Source organism: Homalodisca vitripennis, chromosome 4, assembly GCF_021130785.1.
Source record: "Homalodisca vitripennis isolate AUS2020 chromosome 4, UT_GWSS_2.1, whole genome shotgun sequence".
NCBI classification, from domain to species: domain Eukaryota; kingdom Metazoa; phylum Arthropoda; class Insecta; order Hemiptera; family Cicadellidae; genus Homalodisca; species Homalodisca vitripennis.
The window spans coordinates 122471808-122499712 of NC_060210.1; the positions used below are offsets into that span (position 1 = coordinate 122471808).

The window sequence follows — 27905 nt, forward strand, 5'->3', positions numbered from 1 at the left end:
GTTTTTAAATCCAAACATTTGTGACAACAAAAAACTGCTGTGTAAGGTGGTGCACCCAGCCACCGACACACCAACTAGTAGGAGGAGTGGGGGAAATAATTGTGTCCAAAAGGTAAGAATAAGGTGCACACTAAAGTTGTCCACTTTACCTTGGTGATTTTGTTAAATGTTTAATTCCCAAATTATTGTTTTAATAACTTGTCAAAAGAATTATTTGAAGTTCAAAAATTATTAGCTCAGTAAATCTTTATTAACCAAATATAACAACGTATTCAAAATTATGTAAGTGAAGTTAATCCAAAAAACGACATTGTTTACAAATATATTCTTTAACTTAATAATTGTAGATTTAGTTTAAAAATAATTACAATAAATGTAAGTATGACCACAAACACAATTTTTACGTAGATCACTGTAGCACATAGGACTACCCAATAAGGTAGATGCCAGTAACATGCATAAACCATTTTTGTACACGCCAGTAGTTTGAGTTAAGTTTGGTGTCTGTCTAAAAACACACAGCCCTCAAATCAACCATAACAGCCTTTGAATAAACTCACCATCTGTCTTAACCCTTTCGATCCCAACGTCCTATTTTTAGGACGTCCCATGAAATCGCGTACGATCCCAACGTCCTATTTTTAGGACGTCACGTGAAATTGCGTATGATCCCAACGTCCTATTTTTAGGACGTCCAGTAAAATATTTTTTTAAATAGATTTTAAAAGAAAAAACCTTTGTTCCATATATCAAAATATTTGTAAAGAACCGTTTTACAAAGTTATAGTATTTATCGGAACTTTTAATTTAGTATGTCGATGCTATTTTAGTAGGCTGTGACTGCTCAGAGCAGCAGCGCGCCAAACGTCTCAGTTCAGTCAAGCTGGGGAGCAACAACAAAAATCAAAGAAAAGAGGAAACAAAGTATACATTACAAGTAAACCTAAGATTATTAGGGATTTTAATTGTTACATGGGTGGTGTAGATGGCCATGACCAGATGTTACACCAGTATATGGGAGACCGTAAGTCAACCAAGTTTTGGAAAAAGATCACTTTTAATCTTTTATCTAGGATGATTTTAAATATATTCATTTTGTACAAAAGTAATACAACCACACCCATATCTAGACTTAAGTTTACTGTGACCTTGGTTGATAACTTAGCACGTGAATGGTTTGACATAAAAGAACAAAGACCCCCTAGACCAGATTTTGGCTTTGGTGGTGACGAAGAAAAGCAAGGTGGAGGTAAAAAATTTTTTGAAAAACTGCCAAATAATATGCAAAGAAACTGTTGTGAATGTAGTGCAGCAAGTACCAAAGGTGGTGGCAAAAGAAAAAAGTCATTGTACATTTGTTCTAAGTGTAAGAAAGGTTTACATACCAAGTGCTTTCCTATTCACAAGGTCCCTTTTTATTATTTTATTATTCAATATCTTTTGTTTAACTATAATAAAACTTTGTAATTTAATTATTCTAAACTTTTATATTATTACAAGAATTTAGATTTAGATAAAAACCCATTTGGATATTCATAACTAAATGATAGGACAAATATATCGCAGAAAAACATTTTTGGCACTATTTGACATTTAAAAAAATATATATTTTTTGTGCAGTTATTTGTGGTTCAAATGCAATAAAACTTTGTATTTTTATTAACTATAAAGTTTTGTTATAAAATATAATTTTGGATTTTGGGTACCGTACATATTTTTTTGGATACTGGCAACTACAGGATAACACAAATTTTTGAAAAAGTTTGTTTGGTAAGTAACATTTTTTCCAAAAAAATTTTTCTGCATATGTATATATTATATATATATATATATATATATATATATATATATATATATATATATATATATATATATATATATATATATATTGATTAATGCATGTGATAGAGAGTAATGTAAGAGTTAATTTTAAAAAAAGATTTATAAAATTCCATCTATAAATCAAACTTTTATGCAGTTTTTAGTAAAGTCTTACATTTTCACAAAACGAGGCCTGGGACTGGGGCAGATGCACCAGTGCTAGGCGCCGGGACTCAGGCAGATACAGCGCGAAAAATGCCTGGGATCGAAAGGGTTTTAAAGGTGACAAAAATTACAGCTATGTTTGGAAACGTTCTCTAGCTCCGCGGTGTTTACTCTCCAGACTTGTACTATTTGGTTATAGCCCTTTCGCCCACTCCCGGGTCCACCATTGAACCCCCAATCCTCCACCCACACGCCTCTGCGTGTCACAATCCCGGCCGAGCGTGGGTGAAGCTTGTAGGCCTCGGCCAACATTCCTAATGAATGAATAGCTCATTCACCGAAGTCTCCCGCCTGTCCCCATCCATTACTACTGTCTTGTAGTGAACCCACACGGATTCTGGATTAAAATGATCTCTTGCATTAATGACCACCTGCCTCAAACTTATATAGAATCTATGAATAGTTGTGCAATGAATTATATTTTTACTTCAGTATGATCATAATTGGTAAATTCATTTCAGACTGAACCTGTACCAATAGAACAGTACGTAAATTTGTCTCTGCAGCCTTCCAGATATAATAATTCTAATGAGAAAGTGGATTTTCCATGGATTATTTCGAACGTAATAGGCTACCTACGTGGTTATCTAAAAAGTAATATCTCTTTAAAATGTTTGATGGTAAGATTATAGATTGCAGAGGGTGTGTAGAAGAAGAAGAAGGCAAAAGTGCTTAATTTCTACGATTACAATAACGTTACATGATATTCATCTGATAATCTTTGCACAACAAACAATAGTATTAAACCGTCTGTCTGGTTGGTCGCTACATTTAAACACACGCGCACGCGCGCACACGCACACACGCACACGCACACACACACTTTCTATATTTATTCGGCTTTCAGAACAAACAAATCTAACAAAAACATAACAAACATAACAAAATCAGCTTTACACTTATGTCTTATTTGAACTTAAAAAGAAATAAAAAATGACAGCAATGTAAGATAGGGTGTGTAAAGAAATGTAAAATGAAATTGCCAAATTACATATTTGTTTGATGTACGTGATATGAGATTAAATAAAGAGGCAATGCATGATTTGCACTTTTGTTTGTCTTAATTTAAAATTATGCTCTTTAGTTTTTATTTTTGTCAACTTTCCATTAGCATTTTAGTCATTACTGTGATCAAAATTCGATAATTACTTTTCAAATAACTGTCACCTTTTCAGATCAAAGTCTTAATTAATTATTGATAGTTGTTTCAATTAATAATTGACCAATTTATTGATTTACTCTGGCAAGACACAGAGAAGGCCTCACGCACACTTCACAAATACGGGATATTCGAAAAATATACGGGGTCTTCGATAAGGATTCGATCGAGGTCATTATTTCTCCTCCTTTTATTAAATATGCCACAAAAGGAACCAGAAATTGCATTATCTAGTCCACTATTCATCACCTAGCCTATCTCATGCATTGTTAACAGACGTGTGTCATTTCTGTTGGTGACAACTGAACGAATGCATTGACAGTCGTTGTTTTCTTCTATGCTTTGTCACGAAAATATAATATTGACTTTCCTATAAAAACTAAAGAGCCATATATAAGATTTTCCATTAAAATAATTATGCACCATTATCACCACAATGTCAAATTTTTTTAATGTAAAAATAATTGATTCTAACATAATGTTATATTACAACAATCATATCAGGTATCGTCTGTCCACAATACAAAGGCAACACAAAACCACTTCGTACATCAGTTTAAGTAATATTATAGAACATTCTGCATTCACACAGTAGCACATATAGTAATTCCACACTGGACGGTTCTGAAAGACTCCTGTGATATAAATTGTATTTTCTACTAGAAACAATCAGTTTGCTATTCGGTTTATACAATGTTTATGCAGTTGTGATTTATAACATTTTGACCATTCAATTAGTTATACAATGGTGAATATTTAATCAAGTTCGTTTATGTTCACTGTTAATTACAACTTTTTACTACTTATTGGACACAAACGTCAAGAATAAAACAAAAACAGAAAAAAATACAAATCCAACAAAAACCCTTCCAAAAACCAAACAAAAATACAACATTGTTTGGAAAATGTAAAATTTTAACAAAACCCGTACCAACAAATCTGTTAAAAATATACACTACGTATTACGTTCGTATCACAGCGTAAATTTCTTGTTTACTCAATGAAGTGTTAAACTCCGCGAAAGAGAATTTTAAATGTATGGACCATTAATATATTACAGAACATAACGTATACACATATTTAATAGATTCCATGTACAAATAGACACCATATACAAAGTTAGACGACACCCCTGCCCGTTTCGTGGCTGAAATCCAGTTCGTTACACATACATTTTGGATGCACCCCTGGTTTATAATATGATCCATCAAGTGTCAAATAGTTTTGGCATATTACAATTCGGGTTTTAAAAGCCTTAAATTTTATGCGCCAATTACATTAACCAGGACATTTGAAAGATACCTTCCACTTACATTCATCGCCGATTTAAATTTGGATAATTTTTTTAAATGATTGCCCATTACACAACAACCAAATTTGAGTTCAACTTAATTTTTAAATCTCCAAAATCTCTAAGATAAAATGTATGAACTTTCCTCAAAGTTCTACAAACTAAAATTTGAAGATCTGTAAAAAGATTAAAAACTAAATGGCTTCCAATACAGATTTTTGAGATGCTTTTTACATTATTTTCTAGTGTTACTTAGACGACCATTTATTGCATCACATTGAGATTTTTCTTAAAAAATAACTAATGGTGTACATTGTTTTGCTCAATTGTTTAAGACACATTTCATGATAGTATCAAAATATCCCTGAAAGGGCAGCTAATTTTATTTTATTATGGGCCGACAGGTAAAATCATTTCGTTGTCTATCTGGCTATCCGTTTGGACGATAACTCTAGATAGAAATCCAAAGCCTTGAAACCTCGTACAAGGTTCCTTTTCGTCAAAAAGAGAACTCAACTTTTGACTCCCGACAATTTTCGGGTTAAACTCAAAAGACCAAAGTGGAATTTAAAAAGAGAAAGGGATATCAAACAAATTTACTGTACTGTTCATCGTATTTTGACATTTTCAGTAAGATACTAACACTTACTGGTTGGTTTTATAAAAAGATAGACTATTTAAACTGAACCTGCAATGTCACCTTTAAAGCAACGTAAACAGCAAAAGGCGCTCTGGTTTTAACCATGGACTTCCATATGGTCTATCAGGTATCTCGATACTCCGTCGCAACGGGTTATTTAAAGAATAATTCGGAAAATGTTATGAATTATAATATTTCATATTGATACTAAGTAACCACATCTGCTAGCCATGAAAGGACATTTTCATCCTCTTTCAACGGGAAATTATAGGTCGCCGAAAAAACTTAATAGGGTCACATAAATTAAGCCCTCCATACTGGTGGCGGGTCAAAGTTATCCCGGATAAGGGATAACGTGGTCATTGACCATATAAACCCCTCTTCTGGGTTACGATGGTCAGCGGGTATAAACACAAGTTACTACCAGGAAGTTGGCGCTGTGTAGAAGACTTGCACGTGAACAACATAAGCAAGAGTTGGAGAACAAAGACGGGGCTATTTTTGCCCCGAACCGCCACTTACGCTTACACCATTACGACCTGTTTGTGAAATGTACAATCAGTATAAATACAGTCTTCCAAGACTCCGAAGAACCTTCTTTGTATGGTAAAATTCAATTAGTCCACCTCATAAAGATTGAATGACTCCTAATGGTGGACTAGTGCTTCCAGTTCGGACGAAAAATAATTAACAGCTCAGTAACTAATGAATGCAAACAATGAGATTCTTGAAGTTGGCAGAAATTCCTGTCTTGAATATAATTACTGAAATACTTTTCCAACGCAGAATGCCTGCAATGGTAACGTGACGATTTTTAGATCACTTGTATCATTCAAAGGGTTATCGTTGACATTAAGGTGATGCTATTAGTTTTAGGTTGAAACGAAATTCTTTTTGATCATTATTACGAGGAGTGGTATGCATTTGAAGCAGAATTTAAGGTCTTATAACGCACAAGACACAAAGAAATACGGTTAGATATAAAAAAGGATATGAAACTGTTATAATATTGAAATAAAAGATGGCTGGAGGAAACACCTTTTTTTATTTATAAAAAATTAAATTAAAAATAGAAAATGTTATCAAAAACATAGCATTTTCTTTAATTTAATTTCTTTTTTATTTTCGGCTGTTTTTATTTGAGCCTAATCACAAACTTCCCAAAATCTCTTACTTTTAAACGCCTATGGTTTCTTGTGGGGTGATAAAAATTATGTTTCATCTTTTCTGTCGTCATGAAAATCATACTGTAAGACCAACATTCGATTGCAATATCGAAACAGCACGAAAAGATTGATTCGGACTTAGCCGTCCTTAAAACACGATTTCAAATGCTCTAAACCGATGTTAACGAATTAAAAGTGTTCGTTTACGACTAGAAATAAACATGAGTAACAAAAGGGATGGTATGAAAAATGAGGATATTAAACGGTGTAGTTTCCATCCTGTAAAGTTCTCAGAACTTTGACCATCACTGACAAACATTCACGATCACACTTTCCTTCTCATGCAGCCCAGGACACCATTTCCGATATGGACTTGTAGCGATGGATTTTAGGATAAAGTTAAACTGTGATGAAGGAATCGAAGTAGCCCTGTTTTCACGATGGTGCTCATTATTACCACGAACGAAAACTCGTCCTGAAGTGCAATACACGAACATATATAGAGGCAATGCCAAGTCGGAAATGTCAGGACTTTTGCTCAATTTCTATAATTCAGATTTCAAATGATTCTGACAGTCTATTTTGTAGTCTCAACACTAGTTTTGTTTTGTTTTCACTCAACGTATCCAAAATCTTATTATATACGCAAAATTGTTATGGATTATCCTATAGCATACCATTAACACATTCAGCGCCAGGGCATATGACACAATCCATTTAGCACGGGCCATTAGGTTTTTCCACATATTAACGGTCAGGGCCATGTGTATCAAAAATGATACACGCCCCATGTTACCAAGTGGGCCGCGTGTATCATTTCTGATACATACGTCAGTTTCTAGTTTGAGCCATATGTATCAAAACTGAGCTCTTCTACAATGCTTTTAACACTATAGACTGAATCTCATGGCCCAGGCCTACCACAGAACCCGGCCAGTTCCGGCCCAGGACGTCAGATTACTGTTCAGATCACAGGTTTCTAATGAAGTACATACACTCTATTTCTAAACATGTTTTATTATACAAATGTCTATATACTACTGGTAAAATATAAAATGGGTACCTATAAAATAAAAGATCATTAGTTGAGCTGCTAAAATAAAAACTGTAAGTTTTCGTGAATTAGAAAACTAGTGTTTGTTGTTGAAACACGTACGGCACATGTAGGGATTTCCTTCGCAAGTGTCACATACCGTGTAAACTTGTTTTACTGTCTTTTTTTCACCCAGGTTTTCAGCTTTCCCACTTTTGCCACATTCTTGATAGCAAATTTTGCATCGACCTCTTTTTTTCTTTGGTGGATAACTTTGGATGTTTTCAATCAAGTGGTGCACTGCTCTTGACCTTCTAGGTGTGACAGGTATAGTGTCATCTAGAAGAAGAGAGGTTATTATTTTTTCTCTGAAGATCTTAATTAATTGGCATTAATTCTTTGCCAGAGTTCAAATTGTAGAGGAAGTGACTGTTGACAAGAACCATGCCCCAAATAACTTATTTGCTAATTGTGCACTAACTTCTGGATTTATTCCTGCCCGCCCAGTAAAAGCGAATGTCTTACTTTGCTAATCTTCAAGCATAGATGTCCCTTTCTGTTCCAAAAACTGTCAATTTATATTCATGCTCCCTTGCAGTGCTCTTCCTTTTCTTCTCTTTATTTTTTCCCTTTCTTTCTGTTTGAGAATCTTGAGAATTTTCTTCTTCGTCATCGTCATCTTCATCAAAATCATCATCGCCATTATTATCTTCATCTTTTCCACAATAATTCTCTTCCTTTTTATTTTCTTCCTCGCTAGTGTCACCCGTTTTGTCTATTTCATCTTTGTCTTGTTCAGTTTCGTTCTCAGTAACTTTCCTGTTATTATTTTTTTATGTCATGTAAATTTTCTTTTTTATTGTTGTGGTCAACTTTATGTTTCTTCATACTTCTTGCTTGAATTTTTCTTTTTTTCAGTTGTCCCTTTTACAGCTTTCAAGTAAAATTCAAGTATAATAATACAAAAATTATCAAGTGTGCAAAAATGATACACATGGCCCCTACCAACAAAATTTAGTTGATTGTCACAGTCTGGGCCACGTGTATCATTTTTGCACAGACATGAAAAATTAACTTACTGCCAATACTGTTCGTCTGATTTCAAAAAGAATTATAGCACTGTGTTTCTAAAAGCACTATTGATCTTAAATCGCACTTGGCCCCTGACGGTAAAAATGAAAATTTTAACTCGGCCCCTGCCTAAACAGCTTTGTGTATCATAAATGATACACATGGCCCACAACGTTACTGCTGGTGTGTATCATTTATGATACACATGGCGCTGAATGTGTTAAAAAACTTCAGGGGCAGAGAACTTTTTCGTGACGTACATGGCATTATATTCCTCCAAAAGAATATACTGGTTTATCAGTCCGCACTCTATGTAAAAGGGAAAATTGTACGGTAGTTTATAATGATCAATTCCGTTTAAACGAATTTCAATGATATCCCAAACACGAATTGAACTTAAAAGCAAGTTGACTCATTGGATTCAATCTACAGAAATACAGTAGGCGTAGAAGAGGCTCAAAAATAAAATCATATGGGCTATTTTAATTTCGTTTCAAAAATCATTCTCGTATTGATCTTACCTTTATTCTTACGATAATAAATCTCTGTTCTCAATAAAAACCCTTGGATAGCACATGTTCTCAATATTCCGATCAATTAGGTCAAAAGAATATTAACAAATAAAAATGTTTAAAATTCAGGATTATTTTTATAAAAGTTACGTTTTTCAAAATTTTGCTGACCGCTAGGACGATTGAAATAGGTCGACAGTTGCATGTTAGTGAAGGATCACCATTTCTGAAAATCATCACTTTCTAGAACACTCCAAAATAAACAGGCCCCCAAACCGTGTAATGCGGTCGTCTATGATGCAGTCGCACACACACAGGTGTTGGCCGGCCGGATCTCGCCTTGAACTGGCCAAATACGGCAACTGGCAGGGAGCAGTGAGACTGGCAGCAGGCGGCCTGGCACCAGACGTAACGCTTTCCCCGGTAATGGGCATCAACAATGGTCACTCCTTGCCGTCGCTGCACTGATAGTCTACGTGGCACCTGGCCAGGTGATGATGGAAGTGACGTCACTAGTGCTGGCAAGTCATCAAAACTGTTTGTCGTAACTGCAATGGGTGGTCTAAACATCATGATGACGGTCACTGATCTCAACCTAGCACTAAGAACAGAGAAAGGTATTCTGCTATTGATACATCATAATTGTTACTTTCTACCGTATCCGTAATGGGACGATGATGTGATATTGTATAGTACTGGGTGACATCAACACCACCCTGAACTGATGTGATGCAAACCTGATGTCACTGGTCTTCACAGTAAGCCTGACAACCTTGTCTACTCAATGCCAATATTCAAAAACCTATAGGTAGTGTTTTAATAAAGCACATAAATTGACGTATTGCTTAACTATTTTTAGTACAATACACGATTTCCTTAAACCGTTTTACGATCAGATATGGATTTGATCAAGTTAGTGGTGTACTTACTTTCCCTAAAATGCGAAAAATTTATCAAACCTAATGGAAAAGTCTCACTAGTTCTAAATCCTACATTCACATCATCAAAACATCATTCACAACAATGCGAACATTGCAGTCTCCCAGCTGCCAATTCAAACATTGTTGAATCCCTAGCGCATAGCCTTGATATATATTATTGAAACCCATTTGGAACTCCTAATTCTTCAAAAACCTGAACAGTGTTCTCTTGTTCAGTTAGAATCCTGGGCCATAGGCAAGTCTCTGTCGCTGATAGAGAACTTAAATACGAATGGATCAACTATGCTTTGAGTTGATTTGTCAAAGTACTTTATTTTGTTCCTTATATAGGGCATGCGAACTGCGTTGTTGTCTGGAGAGGTTTGATACCGTGCAACTGTGTAACGCTCCCGTACACGGGTTTCCGGTGTCAATGAAGTTACAGTAATGGCCACCATAACTTATGCGTTAGAAGAAACATGCTGACGTACAAGCATTAGAAAATCTCTTTGTTCCTAACCCCCCCCCCTTCTCAACAGTGGAGGATATGCTATTTGTAATAGATAAGACTGTACACAACGCTGACATAGCATCCAGAGTTGGTTTCGCATAGTACTGATCCCCGGATACGAAGGATATTTATTTATCTATTCACCAACGACATACGCCACTTTACACTATTACAAAAAACAAACACAGATGGCCAACAGAGTGAATAAAAAATTATAAATATTCTTAATTAATATATACCTAATACATTAATGAGTGGAGAACAATCATATAATAAAGTTCATGAAAAGAAAGCTAGCAATAACTACAACATTTAATATGCGAGCAAATAACAAGAAACTAAAAACTCAAAATTTGACAGAGTAACAATTAACAATATAAAAAACCAAGCAAAGAAACAAGAAATTAAAAAAATGTAAGTATAAACAAAACAAATAGATATTTATAAAGAATAACAAATGTAAACCATTAACTATATAAACAATGAAACAAATATAACGAAAAATAAATATGTATGAATAATAACAACGTAAACAAATCAACAAAATAAATAGTCAAGCTAACAACAGAAGTAGAATAAATTATAACGGTCACGCATTGAAATGTGAAACATCATAGAACAATGAAAACGACTAATTGCCCATCTCAAGAAACAGGTTTTCTATTATAGCTTGTCCAGATCGCCACAATGCTCAATATAGCCCTTGCACAATTATCAATGTACAGAATGCCATATAATACTGTAGGTGTAGATGTAACAAATGTCCAGAAGAGCCTATAAGTAATATATAATTATAGACCATCGATATTTCATTTTTGCTTAGGACGGAACATCGATTGATTCCTTAAGTCGATAGTATTTCTATTTGACTACAAGTGAACAATGTTCACGCTATCAGTGATCCACCGGTAACCTCGATGTGATCACTAACTCATTGTAACTACTGCGCAGTGGTCAGTTGGATGGACGTGAGGTCTGAACTCAATAGCAGCAGTGATGGCGCTATCTAAATAAGGAGTGAATAGAGCTGTAGTACCACGCGTGCATACTGATGATACAGTCCGGGAGTGGTGACGTGTGTCCGTGCATTATCAGCTTACAACTGTGTTGTGGTCAGCTGAGCAGTTGTCACGTGGTCGCTGCTGATAGTGAGTGCTTCCTACAGGAAATCGTCACAGCCAGTGTGCTGATAACCACAGGATGTTTGTTGTATCCTTTTCATTTCAACTTATAAAATTAAACCTCTGCATTTGTGTTTAGGACAGGTCACTAAATGATATTTGTACACTGTTCCCATAAAAATGTTGCAGAGATACAGTAACAATATATACAGTTTTGGTATATTTTTTTAAACTTAACAAACCAAGCACTTCCTTTAAGATATTTGCATTGACTCCGCTCGCCTCCATTAAAAGGGAAATAATCACCATTCATGAATAATGAAATTACAAATTCGGAATTATTTTAAAATTTACTAGAATAGTAGCTAAAAGTTTTAAGTGGCTACTACTGTATACACGTGTTGATGGCATAACAATTTTATGTAAAGCATTTGTTTAACTCAAAAGTTCTACGCGCCTATTAAGATGTATAAAACCGAAACCCATAAAGGTGAAACGTTAGTAAATACGGATAAAACTTTATAACAGTACAATCTTGATAAAGAAATAACAGTCTTCCTGAAATACCCCCTCTCTCCCACTTCTTTTTCGTCTTTATCCAAAATAATTAAGTTCCAATTCTGTATAATGAAAACTGCAATTTGCTATCTTTAGAATTATCTACTCGGCTCTACCTCACTGTCTACCTTCTTAAACATGTCACGCATATTTTTTGAAAAGTCAAGGTCATTTGCTATACTAAGTTACTTGAAAAATGCCATTAAACAAATCTTAGAATTGCTAAAAAAAGAATTGTGCACCTTATGAGGCAATGATAATAACTACGTTATTTTTTGTAGTATATGTGTTTCTGATGTTGAAACGACGTAAAGAGTTTATTTTGAGTCCTTCTTCGTCACCGACTTTTTTGGATCTCTTCAGACGAACATGCCTTCAGATTTCAGGAGTCCTGTTTGAAACAGTATCAGATTTCAAATGCTGCACTAAGAGGAAGGTGAACTGGAGCTAAACTCAACATTCGCATTGAATCAGCCCTTGCTACGTGATGTGTATAAACTATTTTACTCTTCATGTCAAATTTTCTTTTTTGAACACTTTTGTTGATAGATTTCACCAAAGGTAATTGTTCCACTGAAAAGTCAGCCACCCTTTTATTACTTATCTGTACCTGTGATCGCACCACAAAAGTTAAGTAATGATTTTGGAATTAGTATATGGCACCGTCTGCTCGGCTGCATTCATTTATTTTACCTTCCGAATTAAATCGTCGTTAGCACTTCCTGTCACCATAGAACAGGAGATAATTGATTTCTCTCTGCATGCATACAATTCATCTTCGCAATTACTCTAGTTGTTGGAGTGATCTTGCAAGGACTTTCACAATTATGCATGTCTCATCAGTCATCGGTAGCAGCGGAGCGGAGTCTCGGCTCATGTACGCCCAGGCCACGCTCCACCACGGCGCTTTGTTAGGCGGTAACGGTGCACCTTACAACAAATAGTGCGAGACAATCCGGCACGGCACGGTTGACACGGCGCTTTGTTAACCTGTGGTCCGGCAGCGGTGACGCTGGGCGAGCGGCGAGAGTGCACGTTCTAGCAGTTCAGAGCAGAGATAAGGTGTGTAGATCATCATTCTTCACGCAGCATTTACTTTGAAAGAGATTTTGTTTAAGATACTTTAATTAAAACTGTTTAAGAGCTACAAGATTCGGAGCTACTGACTCACTAAAAAAAATCTAATTCAACACATATCCAGTTAACCGCTACTTCCTCATGGGTACGACGGCCCATTTGGAGGAAAATCTAATTCAACACATATCCAGTTAACCGCTACTTCCTCATGGGTACGACGGCCCATTTGGAGGCAGAAGAAAATTTTAAAAGTAAGCGTAGGTTGGTACTCATCAAGTTAAAGGTCTTTATTAGTAGACTAGAGTACAAAGCCGCAAACCCGACCTCAAACGGACCACCGAGCCGGAAATGGCAGCCATTCAAAGATGGTTTGAATTTACAATTATTACATAAACGAAACCAAGATCGTGGTTGTTTGATCGTTTATTCGCAGGCTAAACTAGAGCTATAGGTGATTACTGAATCCCATTACAATGGCGTAAGTAATCTAGTGATGAAATGACAATGATGGAAGCTTCTTAATTACGTTGCTTAACTGAAAATTTACCATTCAGTATATATACAAAATACGTTTAGTAAAGAAATTTTAAATTATTTATTACTCTCAAAAGCCTGTATACGCCTTCCCTAGCTCATTGATACAAGTTCGGTATATCTTACAATTTTTTAAATGTTTATAACAAACTAAAATTGTTTATTTATGTAAGCCATTTTTTGATAACGATTTTTCCGTTGGAAGGTTGGAAAAAATTCATTGGATATGTACCAGAAGAAGACAATTGTGTGATCGGTTGTGTTCATTTCAGCGCGTTTCTTTATTTAATCTTGTACTCGTATTAATGTAAAGCAAGTGAAAAAATATAATGAGTGAAGGTGTCAATAGAAATTGAGTCAAAAGGGCTATATAAAGAAATTTAACCAATGATATATCACAAACTGTGAAAAATCAGTGAAGAGAAAATAAAAGTAAAAATTTTGTTCCATCCTCCCTGGGGGCAAACGTTTTTTAACAACGTCCAGGTAAGTGCCAATGCTCAGAGAGGGCAGTGGAATTGTATATCCTCCGATGATTAAAGGTGTTTTGTCATTAATTATTTTATTTTGGTCGAAATCTCTTTATTTACTTGTTCCTTCCGATGCTGTTAATCGAATTCAAAAAAACACACAATGGATTCTAAACATACCACTAGTCTTGAAATTGTGCACACTACTAGTTCAGGAATTGTTCACTGAAGTACCGAAATGCTATTAAATTTGCAGCCACATAAATCAAAAGTAACAATTCAAAAAAATGCTAGTAATTAATTTTGTGCTGAGGTTTCGAACTACTAGCGAAACGTACAAGAATGCGGAGCGTCAGCAGCACACGCGCTAGCGAACATGCTCAGTCCACCATTGTGCCTCTTGGCAGTCTGCACGAGGCCGGCCAGTGTGCATCAGCCTGCCGTCAAAAATCTAAAAACTTGTGCGATTAATACCTGTGCTAATCTCGTTACCACAAGTATAGCCGATGTCACAAAGTGCACAATGCTCCACCACGTGGAAAACAGCGATCGTTCCACCACTTCAAAATAGGCACCAGGACTCTATCCAATTTTAGACTTCTTTGCAAGGATCGTTTCAAAGATATTTGATAGGTTTAACAGGGTTTCTTCTTTTGAATTTTGCTACCTTATCACTCCACGTCACTAGAGATCGTTCGAAAGCTGAAACTTTTCATTCTTAGCAACAGCTGTTGGCTCCTGCGGTTGGGAAATGAGATCAGTTTGATTAACACTACCGGTCCTCGAATTCAGAAGCGTACTTGATAAGTTTCTCAATCACCTATTTTTGGATAGCTTCCGACCAGTTGATTTTCGCTAGATCAAATCCTACCTTTCATAAAGGGCATTTAGATAAAATTTGATGGGGCACGTTAGTCTCGTTTCCAATTCAGGAGCATCTCAATGACCCAAATTGAGCGTCTGATACTCTTGTTGTTTATTAAAAACATAACATCCTACCCTAAATTTCAACGTCTAGTTTTATGCTGACGATAAGAAGATCTCTCTTCTGACAGTAGTTGTAACAGACCATTTAATTTTTCGATCATCCATTCATTCTGCTGAAGGGTGGACTAATTATATCAACCACATTACCTTAAACCTTGAACAAAATTGAGGTAGTTTACTTTACTAGTAAAACAAATCATTCGTTCTTTTTGTGGGAGACGGTAAGAGTAAACCATACTACGTGCTCGCTCAAGTCTACATCTCATTTCATCCTCGATATGTTCTGCAGACAGACTGACAGACAATCAGACCGGAAAGAATTTTACAGCCCCCAGGCAGACAGAAAAGGAAAATCAGCCAGCGTACTGAGTGATAGACTTCAATGACTTCCATCAAATCTCATGGATAGACACTTACCTTCCTCGAACTCATTCTTGTCTATGTAGTAATGAAGTTATATATATAAAGTCGTTTTCGAGACATTCTGCGGATAGTTTGTGTATGTAAACGTCAACCACATGCCCATTATAAAACGAGCCTACGTTGCCTATGTAGAAGTGAAGTTACATGTATGCAATATTTCAAGTTCATAACTCTAGTAGTTCTTGAGATTATCCAGCGGAAACAGACACAGCGGCAGATAGATATGAAAAAGGAAGAGGAATTCCGCCAGAACCTTTAGAGATAGCTAAGCAAAATATAAAAATTTTCAAGTTTATTCTACAGATATCACTCTACCTTATAGGCTTCGCTACCGCTCATTCACATGAAGTGACATTTACAATGATCAAACTTGATGTTTCTTTTCGAGATATCGTACGTGCAAACATAAATGATATTTTATATTGCTCCTCAAATGATAGGTTTCGCTAACGCTCAGCCAATTACGGATAGTAGGATTAAGAGATAGCACATCGTGTAGGACCTCACATGTTTCTCATAAATGCAAGTTAAACTGCTTCGGAAAGTAAGTAATGTTTTGTTTCGAAAGTTAAGAAAGACTTGGATTTAGAAAGCTTAGAACATGGATCTTATGATATGGATCGCCAAATCTGTTTTAACAACAAAGATCCTTGTATGATTCGTACATGTATGTTACCCCATCCCTGATCCGAACCGATCTTGAGTACACCACTGTTGTCTACTGTAGAGACAGGAAATACATAGAATTATTAGCAACTATACAGAGTGCAGAGAAGATTCTACAAAGGGTAACCTGGAAGGTCCTACGTTGGTTGAATAGACCAACAGAGAAATTTAAAATCATTCACCCTACTTGGAATGCTATAACTAATACCTTTAATATACTTGGCATATGACTGATATTAATTAACTGAGTAATGCCATTTACTTTCGTCATAGAATCTGTAAGTAATAATATTGAAAGCAGGTATAATGTATTCCCCCGACTGCTGATGTGCAATTTAGTTATTTACTTTCTCAAACAAGCAGTAACTTACATATTTACTTTCCTCCCTAGGGCGAAAAATTCATTTTATCTCAGCAGAAAGAATAACAATCATTGGAAAACATTGTTAAGAACTTTACAGATAACGAAAATAAACATCATTAAACACGTAATAAATTACAGTAATTTACGGTGGATAGTGATTTACACAATATAGGGCTTAATGTACAGTTAATTAGTTACAGTGATAGAAGAGAGGGGAACACTGGAGAGAATTGCGACCTAAAGTCGAGTGGGTAAAAGGACCAATATGGTGTTTTGGAAAGTGTAATATACCATCAGATATTTATAATTCCCCTTGGGCCCCTCTTCTTTTCGTTCTTTGAGCGAGCCCCATCTGGCCCTGTTAGGTACGCCCCTGGCCACAGTTGTTTTACTAACTTGATTTATTCTAAGACCATCAGCTGATATGTGTCATAATTCGTGTGTAAAATTTGATTTTCTTAATTATTCCTTAAACACAATTTAAATGTAAAATTAACCTAAAACAAATTAAAAAAATTTATGAACGAACACTATGAGTATGTAACTGTTAGTATTTATTAAATTTGTAGCAATCATTCGTAAAAGATTTCAAGAGATTGCATTTGTTTCACAAAAGCCATAAATCAGTTTTTACGGAGCAGCGGATCGCATTTTTTTCTAGGAACCCATGAAATCGAATCCGCCATAGTCTGTTCTCATCTCTAATTACCATTTCGTCAACAACTATCACAGCCCAAACTTATACATCGGGAAACACATTCTTAACCCTGGTAGTAACACAAGACTAGTACTAGTCGTTTTAATCTTTTTTGTAGTCTCCTCCTTAATCAAAATGTATCATTCAATGCCATATCAGATTATCCAGGATGTTTCGCCGTTTAATTTGGCGCATAGTTTATTTAAATAAGTATTATCATAATACCCCAGGCACTGAAAATGTAACATTTAACATATATAACATGTGATAGAAAATTTGATTTGTCACCACCTGAGTGATTATTCTACAGATTCTAAGGAAAATTCTACAGATTTTTAAATTACGATGTGCAAAACTATTTTATCAGATAAAGCAAGAACAGTTTGTGTACAATGTATTGTTTAGTTTGCAAAGCAGTAATAATTTTGTCATCGTAAGCTAATTAAAAAAATAGTTTATTTTATTTCAAAAAGCTTGAAATTAAATAAAAATATATTTCAAAACAACTACGAATTTAATCTTTTTGTCACCTTTTGGTACAACAATTTCCGCAAAAACTCGCAAATTAGTTTTAACGGGGGGGGGGAGGGGATTTTTTTCCGGTCCCAAAGAAACTGATATCAGTTACTGTATCTGGCCTGCTTTAAAACCTATCTCCTGGAAGCTTAGCAATCCACTCTATTTTGATCCAAATCTGATTCATTTTGGTCTTGGATGACGAACGACTAGTAAACGGTAACGGATTTGATGACACGTTTGAAAACCCCCTAATCTTGCTTGGGCTTCTTACAACGATGATCCAAATCGTACTGATTAGCCTACATATTTAGCATAGACTGAAATAATAAAATTATATTAAATTAAATAGGGTGTGCTATATAGGTTAACATTAAGTATTTAAACAAATTGTATTATAACGAGAATTCACATTAAACTAAAATATAGGCGACTTTTTAAATTTCCCACCAATTTTAAACATCATAACTATACTTCAGTTATTTACGTGCAGTATATAAGTACTACATAAAAATTACCAAATGTACCAAATACACTGCCAATTTAGTTGGTTAATATTGAATAAAGTTCATCGCAGTACTTGTAAATAACATTCTTGAGTTCCTATCGTTTTTATGCATGTAGTGACTATCTTCAGGCATTCTCTTTAGTAGTTTAGTTATGCGGAAGAGGGCATTAAAACTAGTTCCTTTTATTTACTGCCTGATAATCGTTACGTGATAAGTTAAGTTTAAACTCTCGCAATTCACAAGAAACACTATCACTGCTCATTCTTACAGCTAATCGTAGACAAAACGTTTTGCGCAAATCATTATTGAAATAATAAAGTAGAACAGAAGTACTTTTTAATTTTGGAATAGAATATTTTTCGCTATAAACACGAGCTGTTGCTGTAAAAAGGTTTTACATTTAGGGTAACCTAAACAAGTCGCAACACACTGTCATAATATTCAATATAAAAATTATTTCAAACATCGATAGTAATTATTCATTCAACATTCATATTTCCAAACTCCAAATCCATTCTAGCCTACAATCACACTTTCAAAATGTATACGGAAAATATATTCTACCTTAAGTTTATTCTATATTTTTAACGTTCTAAACTCTTTTTGGGAAATTATTTCATAGAATTTGGAAAATCGTAATTTGATTAGGGGATTTGTACTATTGCATTAGAATTTAAGGTATACATAACCTCTAATAGAATTGTATGACTAAAGATAGATAACGTAAGCTGATAAAATCTGGACATTTCTATTTAAAATTACAATGAAGAGAAATAACGGTTACATTGATGCACTTTTAAATGTAATTACTTGGTTTTATGTTAAGGATTTTAGCCTAACTTATACAGTATTAAGTAGTTTCGTGATTAAATGATTTCCAACTTTTCAGGTACTATTACGAATCAAAAATAAAAAATGACTTAGAAATTATAGAAAAAATTATTTTATACGGTTTGTAATTAAACATTTTTTTAAGAATTGCACCAATTCAACTTGAGAGTTATTCCATAATCAAATGTAACTTTTCCATTCGAGATTCAATGTTACTTATACTGCAACAGCAGAATAAAACTACACTAATATTTAGAATCAGTCTTCTCACCGATGTAAACAATCTCCATTCTAGAGTAATTCGTGCAGCAGGTAAGTGGGATTGGCAACAAGCAGACAGCGCAAGGCGAGTCAACAGGTGATGTGAAGAAGACGACACCAAACTGCACAACCACAACACTTTAAACTGAACACAAACACGCGAAACGGGCGCGAATATTATTTTAACCTCATCACAAATTTTAAATCAATACCGAAACCGAATAACGAACTAAACGCACGACGCGACGCAGACCGAAAACGATATACAGACAGAAAAATACGACCGATTTTACCAACCTTCCGGCACTGAATACTGAAGTCAAGGCAACGAATCAACATCAACTGGATTCCTAGTATTCTTACGATAGTGGCGGTGCCTGTTGGAAAGGATGAGAACTATTTCTTGGTGGGGGCCCGCCTCAACACCATTAAATATTTATTATTACTATGGTTTGGTTTATTTAAAAAATTTATCAAATTTGAAATGTTTTAAGTAAAAGATAACAAAAAATAGGGCCAATTTTTGTTTTAACCATGGCTATATGGAAATGAACAGCTTGAACAACTGACCAAACTAATAGAAATTTGCGCCTGCAACACTTTCACGGTAACCCCTACGCACAAGTGTATATTTGTAGTAGTCATACTATTCGTAGGCAGTTCGTCCATCACTAACTTGTCAGAGGAATACAAATTTATATTCGTATTTTTTTAGTATTATATCAAATAAAACATTTACAGAATGTTCTACTTATTTTTGTATTCAATAGTTTTCTTGTGTTTGTTGGTAGGATAGGGTTGGCAGCTCAAACGATTTTACTATAAGATAGCCTGAAGTGGTTCTCCGGTTCTTATTCTTGATATTAATCTTATGTTTCGCTTCTAATGTTTTTACATTTTAAGGGAGGAAAACAACTTTTCCATTTTGACAAAGGATGCGTCACTTTTCGCCACAACGTTAAAAAGGTATCTGAGTTTGGGAAAAAGATATGTTGGTATTATTGGAAAGCTGAGAGCATGAACGTTTTATAACAATAATAGTTAGTAGCAGCTGATACTTTGTTTATTTTATTGAGATATTATAATATTGTAATACTGTGAGAAGATTTGTTTTACGTAAGTATACACAGTTTTGGTGTCTTCTGTAAAGTCTATTAGACAGTCCCTGTATAGAATCGACTGTAAAGTTTGTGATCATAAAAACAAAAAATGCTGGTGCAAAATTTAAAAGTCTGGAAGGTTGTTGACGCGAGATATAGTAGAATAAATTCTGCGTACATACATAAAATCACTAGTGTAAATTATGTTTCCCTACGAGTATGAATGCGTAAATAAACTGCTGTTGTAGCGAAGATTATGTAAGATTGTTGCAAAACGTTTAGTTTTGATTTATGTGACGATATAATGACACTGTAAAACCGCAGTGTGAGGACATTTGTTGCAAAGATTCAACAGCACATTACAAAAAATTTAAAACAAGATTCATTAATTGTGAACCATAAATTTATAGTATTTAATTAAGAGTTTCCAATACCGAGACGTTTAGTCAGAGGAAGGTCAAACCTGAAGGTGATACTCCAATGTTAAGTCGGAGTTTTTAATTAAAGTCACATTCGTTTAGCATCCTCTCCTAAAGATAGCATACAATATAAAAATAATATAATTTTCTTCAGTCGAATGTTATTTTTAAATATCTCCTTAGTTCATAATTCATTTTTGAAAGAATCTTACTCCTTTAAATTATGAAACCTACATTATAAGAGGACTACCCCCAACCTTTCATCGTAAGTGAATAGTTTTATTTGTGTCCAACATAATTTTACGTCTTTATGAAAGCAAAACAAAACGTGTTTTGTTGATAAACAAGCTTAGTACCTACTAAGTTTTATTTACAGAAGCAACGTTAGCTTGCAAAGTAAAATAAAAACTAAAGATGACACAGAAAAGAACTAACGTCTTTTGAAAACGTTATAATGTAATTTTCAACAAAAACTACGTTCGTCATGTCAAAAGAAAACGTTCTTTTGACGTGTTCCATGCTGGTGCCTTTTGGTGACCTCTGACAAATCAGCGACATTTTTGTGTTTCAGCCATGTATCCACCATCTTTCACTTCAGAGGATAACCAACCATAAACACTTTTCCGTGCAAAAGCTCGGTGTATTTCCATACCGAAATTATAGAATTGTTTTAGAATTTAATTTTAGTTCAGCCGATAATACTTTAAAACAATAATAATGTTAAATATCGACTCTCTATCATACAGATTTTTGCATGTCTTGATGTAGCAGGTAAAATTTGATACCAGGACATTTATTTTCTATTTTAAGTGATCAATTCTCGTTACATCTCAGCTTCTAGTATTTCTTTTCACAACCTCTTCCTCCTTCGAAGAATTCTTTTCTCATTTACTGTCTGCGACTGATAAGACGATAGGCTATTTAAATCTCCTTGGACAGTCACTAAATAGGCCTACAATTTAATTTACCTAAAAAAATTACATTTTTTTGTTATACACATCTCATTTCTATTAGAAAGGATTAATGAATCAAGCACTTGCTTTCCATTTCTAAAGTTCAAAACTTTAAAGTCGTTTAAGCGTGAAATCAAAATTCATCTCATCAATGAAGCTGCAACCATAAAGCATGAAATGGATCTAATAAATTAACTAAATAAGAAGTTTTGTTCCATTACCTGTAACACGCATTAGCGTAATCAAATATATTTTTAGACCTTTCCACGCAAATTTTCCCCTATTTATAGTACCCTTTTAGGTATCAATCGTATCGATTAGGAACCTGTATATATATTTTACACGCAGGCTTTTAAAATATTTTATCACAATATTAAACGGGTGACAGTATTTTTTTAGTCACGCATTTTACTACATTTCCATAGTCAGAATCACATTTAAATTTTGGACTAATTAAATCAACTCTTTAAATTTTGTAAAGTCAATTCAAAAGATTTTTTTTGTTTTTCCGAGAAAAATATTTTGAAATGTATTTAAATTCGAGAAATATTTTATCCTGAGGTCATTCATTTACTGTGCTTGCTATTTTAAATGTGCAGTCATACTTAGAAGCTAATTTGGTAATCACCAAATTTCAACTTTCTATTAAAAGTGTCGGAAGACAACACTCACTAGGAGTCGGTTGAATAATGGATAAATTCTGAACTACTCGTTAGTAGAAAACAATTAATAGTTACGTACAAACATCGCTCAAGACTTACTCTGCCACTGCTCCTCCACCAGTCTACGAGCGGCTTCGTTCTGCATAGGCCTGAGAGCCATCGTACGATGCGGTATCGCCAGGCACTCCCGCACTACTGACAGAGAGTCTCTCTCTATCATCTCACCTTGACCTTATCGCAGCCTCTGATAACCGGGTCGACAGTCCAGCCGATTATACTGCATTGTAAATATCAATACCAACTACTCTATCTGTGTGGATAACAATGAGCACAATTGCAGCGTTAAGTCCTCCAGCAACATCGTTAGATTCGGAACAAAAACGTAGTAAGGCCGAAGGCGTCTTGCCTTACCCCTTACGCCCCGACTATTGTCTTTCTGGCCTCTTTGTTTCAAACGAAGCGCTACTATACGAAGCAAATGTACCATACATAACTTGTACCATAGAAGTGCCAATAATAATTTTCTCTCCAGTCTCTCGTCTTCCCAGGACCGTGTGACACGTGTTGTGTAGTGGGTCTGTTCTTGCAGTGACATTATTTGGGGCCATTTTCTAATGGGAGGATTTACAGGGATATGCTTATATTTAAACTTACAACGTTCTGTTGTCTGATTAGATTCTAGCGAGTTCATCGCCACAGAATGGTTAGTTTTAATAATTTGTGTATGCATAACTTTATGTATTAATATTTTGACACCTGAAGAAGAGGACAGGTTGCAATCCTCGAAACGTAGTGCTCTAGGTTTGTAACATATAACGATGACAAGTATCCGCAATCTTATTATCCTTTCTACACCACGCAACCATAATAGGTGTTTTAATGAAAAATTGTAGTAATAATAATGAAACAATCACGGATTTAAGAACTATGAAGATTTTTTTTATAAACCTACTCTACCTAAAACTAATGTAACGTCGCCAAACAGTATAGTTAAGAGATTCATTTAGACACTCGTGCAAGAATTCAGAATTGTTTAGGATTAGGATAGGATTATGGCGGAGATCTTCTAAAAAAGATCCTCCAATATTTAAGCTATATACGGCGGGAGACTTCAATTATTACAGAAACGGAATGGTAAGAATTCAAGTAACGCACAAAAATTGTGAAGAAATGTTTGTGAACCAACTTATTATTGTGACAGGATAACAGGATTTCGAACATTTGTCACCGTTACATATTACAAAAGGTATAACATGACGTTTCGATGGTTGAAATCTATCCTGTGGGAGAGGTATTACATAAAAAAATAAATACCAGAACGAAGAAGGGAAAGTAAAGGGTCAGCCATACGCAAAAGCAGCTTAGAGTCCAGGCTTTGTCACTGCAGATAATGCAAGTCCCAAGCAAAAGTCACGAGTACAAGAAATACAATCAAAGAACAGCAAAAGGAAACACTATGGTGTGACTATTTTCTTTACCTTCTCTCCTTCTTTCTTGTCGTTAATTTTGTATGTACTAATACCACCCCCACCTGACGAAGAGGATAGATTCCAACCATCGAAATGTTGTGTTATACCTTTTGTAACATTTAACGATGGCAAATTTCCGAAATCCTGTTATCCTGTCGAATCTTCTATCAATAACAAACTTTAAACAAAGAATTATTATTGTGCTTATAAAAAGGCAAATTAATACCTTCACGTTATAGTACATTAATATTTGACTCGCGTTTACAACAAATATTTTTGTATAGAAATTAAATTTAGACACAGAAAACAAGATTAAAAGTACTAATGGTCATAATTTCCTGTTATATTATTCAATTTATAATACTGGATACTTATTTCACGCAATGCAATATTAGAATTTTTATCATTTTTATCATTTTACTCTTTGAAGAAAGCTTTTTGGTTCCTTAACTTTAGTTTTATAAATTATAATACCTTTTTTGGCTCTCCATAAATCAAATATTTTGTCTTTATGTACCCGAATAGACAGACGTCTTACATCAAAAGACAAAAAAGGTACTTGCTCATCCGCACGTATAAGCATTGGTCCTTCACAGAGATCACAGAGAATGATGGTTTAACGTCGTTTTGCAAGTTCTCCTCTTTCCCTCAGTCCTCACTGCCATTAGTGCGAATTTATAGAGGAACTCCGAACCTTTGAAGGACTAAGTAATACATTTAATCGGTAAAACTTAATTAAGCTGTAATTAATAATATTCTTGTGTGTACCAAGGAGGCCATACAGGGACAGTCTGCGGCCAGACCACTCAGCCGCTGATCAATAAACTAATTAGCAACCAGTGATGCGCTTAATCTGGGCGATAATACGACAGCTGACCTACCCCTCCCCTCCCCACCCACACGTACGTGGCCTTGGGCCAGATAACGCGACTGACCACACGTCTCGTCACATTTTTATTGCGATTGGTCACGTTTGTCCAGAATGTGAACGCTGAATTCACTCTGATAAACAAACTGTCAAAATTAACCCTTTTTCATACAAACTTCAAGATAATGACGGAATCCACAGGTTATAGATATTTTCAAAAGTATAAGATCTACAAAACCAATGATTAAAAAGGTCCTAAAACTTGAAACTTGACTCCGTCTGACATCAAGGAAGAACTCTATTAATCTTTTAGCCAAAAAATCAAAATTAAAAGTAAAAAAATAATTTTCTACATTTATACACCGGTCTTTTGGTTACCCATGATGGCAACGAGAAAGTCGCAGAACAAACACGTTTGTACCACTAAACAAACTGAGTATTATCATACGAGTGCGACATTTTATCATGCGATAGTAAAACATTTGATGAAGTTATGTCGTTGGATTGGTAATTACAGCTATTGTTACGCTCTGTAGACTTGTCGCAGAACAAACACGTTTGTACCACTAAACAAACTGAGTATTATCATACGAGTGCGACATTTTATCACGCGATAGTAAAATATTTGATGAAGTTATGTCGTTGGATTGGTAAGTACAGCTATTGTTACGCTCTGTAGACTTGTCGCAGAACAAACACGTTTGTACCACTAAACAAACTGAGTATTATCATACGAGTGCGACATTTTATCACGCGATAGTAAAACATTTGATGAAGTTATGTCGTTGGATTGGTAAGTACAGCTATTGTTACGCTCTGTAGACTTGTCGCAGAACAAACACGTTTGTACCATTAAACAAACTGAGTATTATCATACGAGTGCGACATTTTATCACGCGATAGTAAAACATTTGATGAAGTTATGTCGTTGGATTGGTAAGTACAGCTATTGTTACGTTCTGTAGACTTGTCGCAGAACAAACACGTTTGTACCACTAAACAAACTGAGTATTATCATACGAGTGCGACATTTTATCACGCGATAGTAAAACATTTGATGAAGTTATGTCTTTGGATTGGCAAGTACAGCTATTGTTACGCTCTGTAGACTTCTTCAATACTACGTTATATCTGTGTATTATTCTTATTCGGATCATATTATGGGTTTTTTTTAAATATATTTTAAACGACCCAAGTACTCAAAAACATATTCCAAAATCTTGAAAATCCGTCAGTTTCCTACAGAATTATGGGGTATTTCATTTAATTTTCATGAGAAGAAAACAATATTCATTAAATCTTGTACCGTACCTACGTAACTTTTTTATTGTATTACACACAATCATTTGTAATGGAACAACAATACAGTGTATACCAGAATATTATTCCTTCATGGGAATTGGCGAAGTCTAAGTGCCATGTGTGCATACGTATACTACTGTACTATAATAATAACTGTCAGCTCTGATATGTGTATATAAACTACTGTACGATAACTGTCAAGCTATAATGCTTGTAGTTAAACTACTTTTCAATAACTATCTAGTTAAAATAAGTGTAGTTAAACTACTGTACACGAACTGTCCAGCTAAAGTTTATGTAGTTACCACCTTTATGTGGCACAATACTATGTGATCTTCAGTAGTCTCAAGATACAGCATTACCTAGAATATCTGCCGCAGTCAATGATATTCAACACAGTAGCCTCAAGATACAGCATTGCCTAGAATATCTGCCGCAGTCAATGATATTCAACACAGTAGCCTCAAGATACAGCATTACCTAGAATATCTGCCGCAGTCAATGATATTCAACACAGTAGCCTCAAGATACAGCATTACCTAGAATATCTGCCGCAGTCAATGATATTCAACACAGTAGTCTCAAGATACAGCATTACCTAGAATATCTGCCGCAGTCAATGATATTCAACACAGTAGCATCAAGATGCAGCAAGATCTAATTTGTATGCCGCAGTCAATGATATTCAAAAAAGTAGTCTTAAGATATAGCACGACCTAAGATGTCTGCCGCAGTCAATGATATTCAACACAGTAGCCTCAAGATGCAGCAAGATCTAATTTGTATGCCGCAGTCAATGATATTCAACACAGTAGCCTCAAGATGCAGCAAGATCTAATTTGTATGCCGCAGTCAATGATATTCAAAAAAGTAGTCTTAAGATACAGCACGACCTAAGATGTCTGCTGCAGTCAATGATATTCAACACAATAGTCTCAAGATGCAGCAAGATCTAATTTGTATGCCGCAGTCAATGATATTCAACACAGTAGCCTCAAGATGCAGCAAGAACTAATTTGTATGCCGCAGTCAATGATATTCAACACAGTAGCCTCAAGATACAGCAAGATCTAATTTGTATGCCGCAGTCAATGATATTCAAAAAAGTAGTCTTAAGATACAGCACGACCTAAGATGTCTGCCGCAGTCAATGATATTCAACACAGTAGCCTCAAGATACAGCAAGATCTAATTTGTATGCCGCAGTCAATGATATTCAAAAAAGTAGTCTTAAGATACAGCACGACCTAAGATGTCTGCCACAGTCAATAATATTCAACACAATAGTCTCAAGATACAGCACGACCTAAGATGTCTGCCACAGTCAATAATATTCAACACAATAGTCTCAAGATACAGCACGACCTAAGATGTCTGCCACAGTCAATAATATTCAACACAATAGTCTCAAGATACAGCACGACCTAAGATGTCTGCCGCAGTCAATGATATTCACCACAATAGTCTCAAGATACAGAACGACCTAAGATGTCTGCCACAGTCAATAATATTCAACACAGTAGTCTCAAGATACAGCACGACCTAGGATGTCTGCCGTCAATGATATTCAACACAGTAGTCTCAAGATACAGCACGACCTAAGATGTCTGCCGCAGTCAATGATATTCAACACAGTAGTCTCAAGATACAGCACGCCCTAAGATGTCTGCCGCTGTCAATGATATTCAACACAGTAGTCTCAAGATACAGCGCGACCTAAGATGTCTGCCGCAGTCAATGATAGTCAACATAAAGTCAATTAATAAGTA

The 27905-nt window shown here is 35.1% G+C and overlaps 1 protein-coding gene across 1 annotated transcript in view; it reads right to left on the reverse strand.

Annotated features, from left to right (window-relative positions):
• Nucleotides 1-22732, reverse strand: part of LOC124360069 (dystrophin, isoforms A/C/F/G/H-like) — a 1186422-nt gene extending 1163690 nt beyond the window's left edge. The window contains exon 1 of the mRNA XM_046813341.1: nucleotides 22597-22732. Coding sequence (XP_046669297.1) covers nucleotides 22597-22717 — 121 coding nt within the window. The 5' untranslated portion in view covers nucleotides 22718-22732. The remainder of the gene's footprint in view (nucleotides 1-22596) is intronic.
• Nucleotides 22733-27905: the final 5173 nt, after the last annotated feature.